The 14,392-nt window shown below is 38.6% G+C and overlaps 2 protein-coding genes across 4 annotated transcripts in view; one reads left to right on the top strand and one right to left on the bottom strand.

Moving 5' to 3' along the window:
• Window positions 1-2,285, bottom strand: part of INSYN2B (inhibitory synaptic factor family member 2B) — a 116,588-nt gene extending 114,303 nt beyond the window's left edge. For both annotated transcript variants that reach the window (XM_048861501.2, XM_075131371.1), the window contains exon 1: window positions 2,092-2,285. The gene's annotated coding sequence lies outside the window, so the exon portion shown is untranslated. The remainder of the gene's footprint in view (window positions 1-2,091) is intronic.
• Window positions 1-14,392, top strand: part of DOCK2 (dedicator of cytokinesis 2) — a 488,728-nt gene that overhangs the window by 342,335 nt on the left and 132,001 nt on the right. For both annotated transcript variants that reach the window (XM_048861500.2, XM_075131370.1), the window contains exons 28-29: window positions 3,462-3,560; window positions 5,638-5,732. In XM_048861500.2, the coding sequence (XP_048717457.1) occupies window positions 3,462-3,560; window positions 5,638-5,732 (194 nt within the window). The remainder of the gene's footprint in view (window positions 1-3,461; window positions 3,561-5,637; window positions 5,733-14,392) is intronic.

Below are 14,392 nucleotides of genomic sequence, written 5' to 3' on the forward strand. Positions count from 1 at the left end.
TATTTTTTCTCTAGTGTTTTTGTTTTATTATTGCTTGGGGTTCTTGTACATTATTTGAAGTTACTACAGCAATCTGTCACCATTTGGTATGATAAAGTATGCTGGGATTAGGGTTGCTAGGGCTGAAGTTTGTCATCTTTCTCCTATGATCCTAACACTTAATGCTGCTTTTTCTATCAGTGCTACACATGCAGCCCATGGGCATTGACTTTAGTGGAAATGGGGCAAATAGACACCTCCCCTCTCCAAGGCTTACAAAGCCACATTTGATTTCTTGATTGAATATCTTATCATTGATGATGTGGTTTGTTTATACTAAATCTGTAAATAGGGTAGTTTCTTTTTAGCTTACACTTTGCAGTATTTGTACTAAGGCTGCAAGACACACTCTACAGTTCTTTAAAGTTTGATGGATCATGGTGTTTACTGTACAGGAGTTTTGCGTGTTTACTGGAAGAGTGGGTTTCCTCATCTGTATCTCATTGCCCTTTGACAACCTAGTGATGCTTTTTGTTCCTGCTAATGATATAATGTTGTTAATTATTTGGTTAATGGACACTGCTTTGTTAAGAAGTTATATTGTCAGTCTGGTGTGAAGATGTTTCTGTGCATGAAGGTGGTAAATTAATATATGTGATTTATTGCATCTCTTCATAATAATGTATTCTAAGCAAAAAATCTTCCTGTTAACATCATTTTAAGTATTCCTTCATCAGTCAAGTGTTCACTGTGATTACACTTATTTTTACACATGTTTGACCTAGTTTCAATCATACATCTCTGCTGGGATTCATTAGATATATCTTAACAAGGCTAAGCACAGCTGAAATGGCTTGTCAACTTTATTTGAATAACTTCATCTTCTCTGAAACTTTTGTATTTGTATTTAAATATTCAGTTCCCTACATACAGTGCTGCTTTAAAAAAGAAACTTATCATCACAGTCAACTAGTATGTTTGCAGGAGGTTCCTGATTCCAAATGTCTTATGCCCAAGTTATAAACATACTAAGTGAATTTAAAAACTGATTGGTTAACTTGTGGAGTTTACTTTATTATGAAGCAGTTAATGGCTCTTAAATATTATAAGATTCTTAGACAATGTAGGATAATTTAGATGAATACACATAGAGTTGTTGACAGAATTGTGAAGTATACTTAAGTTCTAACAGTGTGAGAATGCTGATGTTGAGAATGCCTGAGCACTTGTGAAATGAGAGGCTATACCTGTTTCCTGCTGGCTTTTGGAGAGGGGTGAGAGCAAGTTTTCAACATAAGAAATCAAGTGGTTAATTATAATACTCAAGGTTGCTACATGTAAATGATTAAAGGTCATACACAAAGTTAGTATCCAGTACCAATATACATTTAATATACCGTTCAGCCTTAACATGATATTGGGAAGTGGAGGGGGGGTCGGATTTTTGACAGCAAACCTGCTGTGCTGGCACCTTCCATTTTGTATATCAGTCAGTCACACTGCTGTGAAAGTTGACAGGTTTGCTGCCAGAAACTGTCTAACAAAACTGTGATATTTATTGGTAGCAGAACTGCTTTCATTAACCAACATATGTCCTCTGTTAATTTCCACAATTCCCATTTACAAGTTACTAAGCTCATGCACTCATGCTAGACTGTAATACTAGATACTGCTAGACAGATTTTAAAAGTTGCCACAAATAAATTAACATTCTTAAAGTCATTTTGGCTGAACAGCAAGATAGTACATCGACTAGAGTCTAGTACAGAGAGTGCTTATCTCAGCAAATGGTTACTTCAAATTCTTGGGAGAAAACACATCCTGTAGCATCTCTTGAAGCTTCTTAAGGAGAAAAATACAACACATGCTTTTGTGTGTGTAATATTCTGTAATTTGTGTTGGCAGTTATTTCTTTCAAATTTAAAATCAGTGGAAAAAATTAACAGTCTCACCACTGCACCCACTGCAGCTTGCTATTCCTGGCAGTTGTGGATTTTAGTTCACAAAAGAGTCTAATTTGAGCAATACCTGTAAAAGTAAACTACTGTAGGACATAAAATCAGCATTTTCTTTTTGAAGAGCATCGGTAACCAAAACCATACAAATCCTTACCTGAAAGCTTTGGGATTACCCGCAGAAAATGTATCTTCTTAGTCTTACATAGTAGGCAAGGTTCTGGCTAGCACTAATGTTACTCCAAAATAAGGTATAATAACTCCTTTATATTGAAATTTTCACTGTTTATATGCAAGAACTGTACTGGATCTGCTCACGTAGGAATAAATAAAAAAGCAGTACAAACTGAGCAGCAGCTATCATATGAAAGTAAAAGACCTCTAGTGGCCATAACCTGAAGTTAAGAAAGGCTTCCTTTTTTTGCAATAAGTAGTAGCCAAAATGGTTGGGTGGGATAAACTGCAGCTGATACTTTACAGTAATGTGTGATCTTGTTGAATTTATGATGGTAACAAAATATAAAGTCAATCAGAATTAAGAGAGGAATCTGATTTCCCAAAATCAGTACAAATTAGAAATGAACTTCTGGTTGGAAACATCAGGGACTCACTTGTAAACTTATCAAATACAAAGTTTTGAGTAAATCTGTCAGAAAACAGTTATTTTCTAGGCTTGCCTCTGCTTCATATTGTTTTTCTTTTAGAGAAATCCAGAGATTATTTTGAGTTGGCTCATTATCAAAATAATTGTTGTAATTTTTTCAAGATAAAAAGCATCAATAGGAAGAGATACTTTGTTCCTCAAAGGGAAACTTTAGTCATTTAGCCTTACCCCTGTATCCTGAAGATTTGCCAAATAAGAAGCACTTCTGTAAAAGGAAATGGAAACCTAAGATTATAAGTCACTTTCCATTTTATTTCAATTCTGTTTTAAAATTCAGAAGAATATAGTTTTACAGAATTTAATAGGGATGAAAACAGTTGGATCCTATATACATTTTACAGGGTTCAACAGAAGGTACTTGAAAAGTCTAAAAAATTTAAGCAAATATCCTCTCTTTTTTTAGATTTTCATATCCTTCCTGAAGAATTCTGTAGCAGGGATATAATTATTTTTTATGAATATTCAAAAGGATCTTATACAAAGTTTTCATTTTCTATTAATCTGTTATGCACAAGTCCTATGGAATATAACATTATTTTTAGGAATTTTAAACCACATACGAAGTCATGTCCTGTAGGAGTTCTCTTAAGAGTGATACCACTTTTTCAACGAAGAAAGTTGCTTAGAGTAGTATTCTCAGTATTGCCAGTTGTAAGTTATTGTTAAGCATATTTCACAATGTATACACAGTGAGAAGCACTTCTTACCTTTTGAAAATTCACATTTGGGCTGGCACAGGTTTTGTTCGTTTTTAGTGATCTAGTGATTTGGCATTGCAGGATATAATCCATTATTTTAATTTCCTTCTAAATCTACAGTTTAGAAGTGCAGTTCCTTACAGTTTTTTTCTTTTTCTATTTTAGAGTCATTTTGTGGCATGCATGACAGCAATCTTAAACCAAATGGACAACCAACATTACTCCTTTTACATTGAAACCTTTCAGACAAGTTCAGAGCTAGTGGTAAGTACAAAGTATCCACATTTAAAGCTGGCAAATAGACAAATGGCTCTCAAATACTTCATATTCTGCACTGAACTACTCATACACTTGATTCTAGTAGCCACAATTGTTTAAGAAGAACAGATGGTTTTACCAAATACTAGACATTATTTCTAAATATGGAGTATCATCAAAAGGCTGATACACATTTGTTGTATATATCTCTTGCCCCATAGTCCCTGCAAGTTTACTTCTGACCTGAAGAGTGCTTGAATGATACCAGGGGTTGGATACTACCTCAGTCAGAAGCGTGAAAGATATAGGTGTTGCTGGTGTAGGTAGATCATTGTTTTGCCTTTTTTGTCTTCCCTACGTGTTGGGGAGGTTTGTTAGATAGTTTGCTAAGAGATGACTCTGCTAAATGGTAAACAGCTCTTCAACAATTTTTCTCCAAAGTGTCTAAATTAATATGCTTTCGACTGTGATTTTTTTCTATCCGTTCATCTATGACTTATTTTTTGCTCAACAGCTCAGTGTAATGGGTCTTTAACTTTTATTTCCAGCCTACAACTGTTATTTTACAGGACTTTGGTCCCAATTCTCTCTCCTCTTTATCTCCATTAAAAACTCCATTGTTGACCCAGATTGTGTTTTTATGCTGAGTAGCTACAATTGTCTGATTCTCATGGTGCAGCTGGGTTTGCTCCAGTTTAGGTTAGAAGTGCCTAGGAGCTGCTCTAACATGCACCAGTTGATACCATTCCATAAATGATTACAGCAGTTCTGTGACCACACCCCTTTCCTTTTCCTCCCTGCTGTTGAAACACTCCTTGCACCCATGGACAGATGTAGGCAGTGGTGCAGGTGCTGGATAAGACCAGTTTTTTTGCCAGCTGAAAACTCCTCTTGGAAAATTCTCAGATTGCCAGATCCAGCTGCTTTTCAGACCCATGTATTGTCAGAGAGTTCAAATGGTGCAGATCATGGCAGATCCAAGCCCAGCTAGTCTTATTTTTTGCAATGTTCCAAATGAGTCAGACTACCTAGTAACATGGGGATATTTTGGTGTATTGTCATCTTCCAGGCACTTCGGGTGCTCAGAAGCAGCCTACATTTAGCAATTTTACCAAAGTCTATGTAGTGCGGTAATCCCTAATCTACTTGAGCAAGTCAACAGGAAAGAATTGTAAAAACTTATGTCATTATGCTTATTTTTTCTGCTTTTTAAATATATTGATTTGTTAACACTTCATTTTTCCTCAATAGCATAAAAGTAATGTCCTGACAATCATGGTGATAAAAAAATTGTTTCCGTATTATGCTGTTCAGAGACATTGTTCATTTGGTTACCCTTAACCAATTTGACTGTTAAGAAAGAGCCAAATCTTCTGCTGAGTGCCACTTATGTGGTACCAGTGGGAGTTGTTGGCACTTTGAGTGATTGGCCTCACAGTTCAGTAGCTGCCTCTTAAAGCTCATTACAGAAACCTTGGGGGTAAACCTCCATATATGCAAACACTTAATGATCGAATAATTGTGTTAATGATTATATTGCAATAACCTCTGTCTCTTTGGTAAGTGTTCTTTAGAAAAGAGAAGTGGTTTGGTTTTGTTGTTTTTTGTATGAATGGTTGTGTGTATTTATAAGTGTATATGAATAATTTCTGAATATAACTTGCACTCTATCTTTAGAAATGTGTATTTTGAAAAATTGCTAAATTAAAAAAAAATTCAAGTTTTCTAAGCGATGACTCTTCTAAATGGTAAACAACTCTTCAACAATTCTACTCCCAAGTGCCTAAATTTAATGCTGTTTACTGTGAATTGTTTTTCTGTCCATTCATCTATGGCTTATCATTGCTCAAGAGCTCAGTGTAATCTGCCTTTAACTTTTATTTCTAGCCCACAGCTGCTATTTTTACATGATTTTCGTCCCAATTCCACTGCCATTGATGTCATTGATAGCTTTGCGATTGACTTCAGTGGGAACAGGATGGAGCCCTCTCCTTTGATGCTTTCCACAGTGCAGAGAGTCGGCTTTGGAATATGAAGTCTGCAGGATATAAAATCATAGTTGTATTGTGTTTTGTTGTTCTAGGACTTTTTGATGGAAACATTCATCATGTTTAAAGATCTCATAGGAAAGAATGTTTACCCTTCGGACTGGATGGCAATGAGCATGGTGCAGAACAGGTAAATAGAGCCCTCCGAACAATTTCAAGGTTTCAGCAGTCTGAAAGGGAGCCTGGTGCTAGTGAAGTGAACGTCTTATTCCATGTTTTAACACAAAAAATAGGCAGGGTTCCCTGTTCCAGATGCCTTTTCAGTTTTACTTCGTATCAAAAATGTTTACACTATCTGAGATAATCGACTTACATAATGCATGGAAAAAACTGCCTGTGCCTTTGGTCCACTTTTTAAAGACTGACAAGCAAGAGGAAATGGGTTTCTAATAGATTGGTGTCAACATCACAAAGAAGAGTCAGAGTTGGTCTCCATGTCGACAAACTCAGTAAAGAGGCCAAGGAGTGAATAGAGACCGTCTAGGCCCCGTCTATAGAGTGCCTTCCAAAACTGTGTCTGTCATGTGTGGTTTGTTCTCTCTCTCGTTATCTCTCCAGAGGGAGAATAGTGTGTACTTGCCCCCCAAGAAAGCTCTGTCTCCTATATAATTGAACTTTACCCTCATGGTGGAAAGTTCCTTTGTTCTAGAGGAGCAGAATTGTCAGCCATGGCCTCCATCCTAGACCTTTAGGCAATATTTTAGACATGTTGGACCCAGGACATTGTGGGCCCTGAAGATAAGGACTCAGACTTTGAACTTGACTTCATATTCTGTGAGAAGCCAGTGTAGAGAGAAGAGGATAGATCTGATGTGCTCACTGTAGCCCATGTCACTGAAGAGATGTGCTGCAGCTTTCTGTCTGAGTTGGTGATTCTTAACGGTTGATGGCTTCATGCCCATATATATTACAGGTATAATCCAGGTGGGAGGTAATAAAGGCTCATATAACTAAGGCCTACTGCGGATCCATAAGACTGCTGGCTGACCGCTGGTAACCTTCTGCTTTTTATGTTTTCTCTGCAATGCTTGCACCTTAAGAGTAAATGTGCTTGCTCAGAGAGAGCTGTGTGGTAACTCTACTGGTAATTATAGTTGTTCATAGCCTTTGAAGAGAGAGCAAAGTGCAGACATTGGCCTGTTGAGACATTCTGGCTTGCTTGCAGTATCACAGTATAGGCAGAGAACTGTGCAGCCTGGAAAAATCCCAGTCAGGAGGGAGGGAAATGTAGGTCTCTCCCTAGGTGAGGGGACAGCTGGGAGCAGAGGCCTAAAAGTGAGTGCCCTTGGTGAACCACAGAGGGGCAATGCAGGTGCAGTTGCCCTGAATTTTGACAAAAGGGAAGATTCCTTCTGTGAATGAGGCATTAGCTATTTTGGTTATAGGTGGGTACCGTGACACTTTTTATCAGGCAGGAAAGGACTGAGGCTCAGGAGACTTGGGGGGGGGGTCCTATCCCCAGCTCTGTCACTGACTGACTTTGTGACCTTGGGTAAGTCACTTAACCCTTCTGTGCCTCTTTTTCCCTCTCAGCCTTTCTCTGTCTTGTCTATTTAGATTGTAAGCTCTGCAGGGCAAGCACTTTTTCATACTACATGTATATACAGCACTTAACATGATAGGATCTAATTTGGGGTCTCCAGGAACTACTGTAGGACAAACAGCAATGGTAGTGAATAGGTGAGTAAACTGAAGTGCCTCCTCACAGTTATACTAAATCATGGTGCTCCAGGATTGAGTTACATTGGGAGGGCAATATGGGAAGACTCAAGGTAGGTGTATCATTGTTTCGAGACACTTTGGGATATTCAGACTGATGTGTGGAGGGAGGGAGAGGGGGGTTAGTATTTGTAGTCCATGACTGAGAGACTAGGGGAAGGGATGAGGTAAAGGGAAATACAGCACTGCTCTGAGCAGCTGTTAATTAATCCCTTTCACTTGTCCAGTTGTTTGATCCATATAGGAATTGGAAGATTCTTCTTTGTCTTATGTGGCAGACATTATCATTAATTTTTGGCATCATCACATTGAGGTCACCCCCTTATGGGACTATATCATTAATAATGTAAGATGTACACTTTACAATGTGGGTTTTAAGTAGCTATATGTTGTCGGAACCATATCTCTTGTTTATAAATGTCTCTAAACTTAGCCAGCTGGGCACCCACTAACTGCCAAATCCTTACATCATCTGAATAGATTTGCCTCCGACAAAGTGTTTGGGGCAGATCCTTGAGTGCTGATGTGCTTAGTAGAATATTTACAGAATTCATACTCCAAAGCAGTGGTGCTCCAAGACATGACAAACCTAATTCCTATTTTAACTTCTAAAACCTTCTTTACTGAATTCAGTTGCAGGAAGCTACCCATTCCCTCATCAAAGATCAATAGTCACTAGGGAGATGGCTGGAAACCTGAATTTTAAAGATCTCACTGGTTATAGACAGGTTCCTTTCAAACTTCCTCATTCAAAAACATCAGGACATCTGTTCCTTAAGTATAATGTCAACATATTGGCATTTGGCACAGCTGTAATCCTGCTTATTTGTGCTTCATGTTATTTAAGGGATTGACACATTTTCTTGAGATGAGTACTCAGGATTTTACCTGATGTCTGTCATCATTCTTAGAATGTCTCCAGGTGCTTTTAGTGTGGTTTAAAAAAAGAAGGCAAGAAAATACAATATCTCCATTCTTTAGACATGTAATGTGGTGATCCTGATTCCATTTGCCATTCAAATCAATGGAAACAGGACTGAAAATTCACAGTGACTGAAATTTCTGTAAATGACTACGCCAGTTGTGTTAGAACAGTACACTCTTAAATGTCAAATTAATCACATTGTTAATTTTTTTCAGACTTATGTCCAGTATAGAAATATTTTAGTTGTGGGGTCATTTTCATGAACAAATCAGAGTTTAATAAGCTACTTTTAAAACTTATTGTAGTTATCTGAAATATTTCATATTGCTGGAATGGAAATAGTATGTTTGTGTATCATACATCCAAAGATACACCCATTGTATACTCATATCTTCACAATTGTTGTATTACAGTTTGTGTGCACAATTGCCATTCATGCTCGACCATGACCAATACTGGATATTTTTTAATACAAATTGCTGTTAAGCGTGGGTGAGTCAGCACTGCAGAATTAGCCAGGGTGATCAGCACCCAAGGACGCCTAGTCCAGGTATAAGTATCCCCCCAGCAAACCTCTACCTGTGTCACTGTGTCCTCACTGTTTCTGCACTCACCTGTGTGTGTCTGAGGGCAAAGCCCATGGTTATTTGTGCTGGGACATACTGATTCTTTCCCAGTCAATTCTGGAACAATTTGTCTGTCTTTCAGGGGGCAATATGAAAAGGCACTGGATAACTATCAGTACTCCAATGATTTAGTCTGAATCACTCACTGCAACACGTGGATTACAGTCCAAGTTAAAGCAGAGACTGGGCTCTATATATCTTCCCCTTCTCCTTCCTCCAACAACTGAATAAGGTAGCCCAGGCTTAAAGCACCTCCAAAACCGGGAAAATGTTTGTATGTAGATGGGGCAGGACAGGGGGTTGGGCTAAAACTTGGGTAAGAGTCTGGCATTACCTCTGCAGTGACGATGCACCCAAAAAAGTGTTTTGAGAAAGTCTAGAATGAACCAGGCAATACAAATTATTTATTATTTATTTTTACCTGCTTCAGTTTTTTGTCACGAATTGGCAGTCTTGGCCTTTCCCAAGCCCACTCTGTTAACCTAGCTAATCACTTGAGTACTCCTCCTTGTTAGGCATGAGCTCCTTCAACTGAGCCTGAGGACCAGCTAGCTCAGCCTCCAGCCAGATTAAAGAGGTCAGCTGGGTTAGGGTATTAGCACCTGATTGACCAGACTGCCTGACTGGTTGAAGGAAGCTCCTAGGCCTGCTTTTAAGGTCATTGAGCAACAGCAAGTCGTTGGCTGTTCAGTGTGTGTGCCTGCAGCAGCAATCACTCTTGTGCTTTCCTGGTTCCCAGCTAGGGTGACCAGACAGCAAGTATGAAAAATCAGAACAAGGGGTGGAGGGTAATAGGCACCTATATAAGACAAAGTCCTGAATATCAGGACTGTCCCTATAAAATGGGGACATCTGGTCACCCTATTCCCAGCCATGACACTGCCTTGTTCCTGTCCGAGTCCAGTCTGCTCCAGTCTCGCTTTCCTGCTTGCTTCTGACTCTGGCTCCAACCCATCGTTCTGGTTCCTGACTCCCAACTCCTGCTCTAACCACTAAGCCTGATTCTTGCTCCAGCCATTAGGCCTGACCACCCACACCCCAGTCGTGACACTACTGCACTCCTGCTATATGTAGACTTCTCAGAACTGCACAGATCCAGGAAATGAAAATGGAAATCACTTACTGTAATGTGTTTGAGAGGAGAGGCTTGTATAAACAATGTATCTGATATTTCAAAAGTATATCTTAAGGCAAGAAAAAATAATTGACAATGTACAAGATGACAATGGGCGCCTTAGGAAAGCCTTGCTAGGTGGAAAACATGACTAGAAAGCATGCTAATTTTTTTCTTAGTTGTTCTAGATATCAAACACATTAGTACTTCCAGGTCTGTCTACTCTACTGACCACACACACACACCATTCAAAACATCATTTGAAAGATACAATGTTAGAAAATGTGTTTATGATAAAGCAAAAAAGGAAAGAAGGGGGAGAATGTATGAGAAACAGATGGCATTTGTGTTGTAGTGTGTGGTTTGCCTAATATCATCTTGTTTTTCTCAGGTTTGAAACTCCTCTTGTCCCATTGGGAGAGTTTCATTTTGGGTTGCCAACCCTCCAGGATTGCCCTGGGGTCTCCAGGAATTAAAGATTAATCTTTAATTAAAGATTATGTCATGTGATGAAATCTCCAGGAATCCATCCAACCAAAATTGGAAACCCTAGTTTCATACCTTCCATTGATAGGAGGTTGGTTAGCTCTTCCATCTGGTATTGGATAATAAAATGTCCTTCTGCCATTATTTAGCAGTAATTTGTTTGACTAGGGTAAGGATAATCAGAGCATGTTTCCAGAGCCAGGAGGGGATTAGATTGCCTTTGTTTAACCCAATGGTTCTCAACCTATTTACCGTTGTGAGCTCTGGGGGAGGAGGGTGTGAGTGTGTCCCCTTCCTATACTCCAGCTGTCCTCAGGGGCAGAGAAACAGGAACTGGGTTGCCACAAGCGTTTCTTTAACTCTCTGTTCCTGGGGGAATTGGTGTGTGTGTGTGTGTGGGGGGGGGTGTTAGAGGCATACTTGCTGACAGGTATTTTGAAATAAATTACCAAAATAATTGAAACTGTTATTTTGACAAATAAAATTTGCAGAATTTTAAAATATTGTATGCACAATTTTTATTTTTTTTTGGTGCAGAATCCCCCCCAGGAGTAATTATTGTGAAATGGAGAGAGGAGAGGGTAACTGATATAGTTGGTATTTGTCGGCCTCCTGGAAGAAGTGAGTGTTTAGGAAAAGACTTGGTTAAGCTGAATTGAACTATTAAGCTACCAAATTCAATTTTGATTATGTTGATTGGGCTTTTACCTAGAATTTCAATGGAATGGTCTTTCCAGAAGAGATCTGCTGTTTTTGTGTTTTGTGACTCAGATGTGTCTTGGTTTATGCTGACAGCAATTAGGAGTCAGAGATGTCTGGACCTTGTTTAACATGTTCTTTGAATCATGGCTATATAGTTACCTCTGGCTGTCCTTTTACTCCTTTTCCTGGCAGGACTGGGGGAGGAGTTGTCTAGGCACATTCTTGCTGATCATTCATAGTTGCTCTCCAAGTAAGATTCTATGGACAGCAATTACTACCAGGTTGTTTCACTGTCTGAGGCAGGTTTAGGTTCATAATGAGCAAATTTAATTGAGTAAAAATTTCTTCTACCCTCTTGTGCTTCTCCTATTAGCAATTACTTTATATGTACAGGAGATTAATCTGAAAAAGCAGCATTTTAGTACTTTGGTAAATAACCAATCCCTTGTTTATTTGCAGGCATATAAAACTTTTCTTGTCTAAATTGTTCTGTACATCTAGGAAAAAATATCAGCTTCTGCATCATTCACGAATACAGTATTTTTAATTCTACAGAGCAATAACATGTCTATCATTGCTCAGATCGTATTCCTTTGGGGATCATCCAATATCTACATTGCATCAATTGACATTAGAAATTCACTTGTGATATTACACTTTGTCTGTAATTTCCCCTTATGACTAATAATTCTGTGGGACAATTTGATCCAGGCAGGCTTAGGGTTTATATTTATATTGCTATAAAGCTTCCATGTTCCAGCCAAATGAAAATGTTTAAAGTGACGGTCAGATTAAAAATCATAGATTGTAAAGAAATGTATTCGTCAGTGCTGCTAACAACACCTTACATTATTTAATTATGTACATTTTGCAGCTCTCTGCGCGTGGCTGGTGGAAATTATTTAAGTCTGTTTTACTTTCAGGCTCTTAATGCTGTAATGTTGGGGCATCCACTGCTGCAAGGAAAGGTTGTTGTCATTGGTGGTGGTTTTGTTTTGTTTTTATTGTAGAACCATTTCTGTTGTTCTTATATCTTAAAAAAGTTAAAATTGAAGCTAAATTTGATTTCTCAGAGTGCCTTTTTAAACAGTTAAATTACCCCAGACCAAAGTGGTGATAGGAAAACCTTGGGGAGTGCCGGTTGTTTTTTTAAGATAAGTAAGGGTTGATGGACCCAACATTGCATTCATAAGCATTCAGCACACTTAGAACCCATATTTACTGTGCAGTGGATTATTTAGAGGGCTTTTTAAACCTGTTAGGGTACATTTTACCAAGAAAGCCTCCCATTTCTGAATTTGGAAAAATGAAAATGACAGATTGTAAGGCAGCTCTATTGAGAAATCTAGCCAATGGCAGAGTGTAGTTGGTGCTGGCTCTCTATAGGCATTCACCAAGCCCGACAGCCCTCCCAAATGCTCCTATTCATTTTTCTGTTGTTTTGCATCCAGCAGGACAAGTGCTGGCTGTAAAAGTGGACTGATATTTCTAGTGCACTATGATATACTGCAATATGCAGACCTAAAAACAGAATGCATGTAGTTGGAGGCAAAAGGAAGCAAAGTGTAGATAAGTTTGCACACGCTAAAAGTGGTTCATTATACTGCACGTGGTGTGTGGGACTCCTTCACCAGTCTCTCTCTCTCATATCCTAGACAGGTACAGAAAGATAAGGGGAGTATGAGTGGTATCACAGCTATTTAAACTAATTAGGGATGACCTCATAAATGAAGACTGGACTGGAGCCATGAGTGGGTTGCATAATGTTCCACTTAGCAAACTGAATTGTTTTTGCGTTATATATTGGCTTAAATTTTACCTCTGAATTTGCTGTGCTATCTGTATAGAGTTCAGCTTTGCCTAACTTGGATTTGTTTTGAACCGCCTATGAATAGAGCTTTACTGACTATCCAACAGTTAATGCAATAAAGGGGAAAAGTTCCCTAGTCTAATTGAAGGGTCTGGTTGTCACCCTGCATCTCTAGTGACACTCCCTTTATTTCCTTCTCATGTCAGTTTTTCCTGCCTTACCCACCATCCTACTTCTGAGAGTTGCTACTGGTCTGTCACAATGAACAGCTCCTCTTACTGATCTAATAGGGAGCTATACTCCCCACTGTAACTTTCCTTTCATATACAACACTCCATTTAACAATTTTTAAACTGACTTCTCATATGATTACCATTGTACTCTCCATGAACAAAAACCAATACCAAAAATACGGCTTCATTCTTCTGTGGCCTTAAGCATGCTTTTAAGTTGAATAGTACTAATGGCTTCTTGGGTCTCCCCTGCCACTTAAAAATGCTACAGGGAAATGTTGTATGTAGTGTTGTTGTAGCCATTGGTCCCAGAATATTAGCGAGAGAAGATGGGTCAGGAAATATTTTTATTGAACTAAACACGGTTGGCTGGAGAGATGACCTTACACAGAGCTCTTCTTTAGGTCTGGGAAAGTAACCCAGAGACTCACTGCTAAATACAGTGTAGAACAGATTGTTTCGCAGAAGTAGTTAACACATATATCAAGGGACTGTTCAAGGTGAAATGTTGTCAAACGAGCATATATCCTAATACATATATTAGATCTAGTGAATAAAAGGCAACAAATGATAGAGTGGGGTACAGATAATAACTTTAGTTTTAGTGTCTTCGTCACTGTATCCCCAAATGCTTTACAGAGATAAATAATCCAAAGCAAGCCAGTGGTATACATTACACAATGCACTGGCATAAAAGGTCTTTGCAAACTTGTCATGAAAATGTGCTATCTGGGGCACAAAATCTGCTTTCCCATTTCTATGATGATGGCATGAAAAAAAATATTGTTCTATCCAAAAGGATTATTTGCTACAAGTAGAATATCTTAAGTCTGTGGTAATGACATTGTACAGATATTTGAATACATAAAAGCATTTGGCCACGGGGATAATAATAGAAGAAAAGAATGTATTTTAAGGTAAAGTTTGAGAAGAGACGTTAACTTTGAGACTGAGACACACTTGGCAATGCTGTTCCAAGTGGCAAGAGTTGAAGAGAAGACTAATATACAACAGTAGGTGACCTTCTGAAAAGGGAGGGGGGAGAAAGAAGATGAATATTAGATAAGGAAAGGGGAGAGAATCAGAGAGCAACATGCAAGATCGTGGAGAGTTTTAACCATAAGGAAGGGATTTTAGAACCGTCATTCAATATTTGGGAGGCCAGTAGATTCATT

This window comes from Caretta caretta, chromosome 8, assembly GCF_965140235.1.
Source record: "Caretta caretta isolate rCarCar2 chromosome 8, rCarCar1.hap1, whole genome shotgun sequence".
NCBI lineage: Eukaryota > Metazoa > Chordata > Testudines > Cheloniidae > Caretta > Caretta caretta.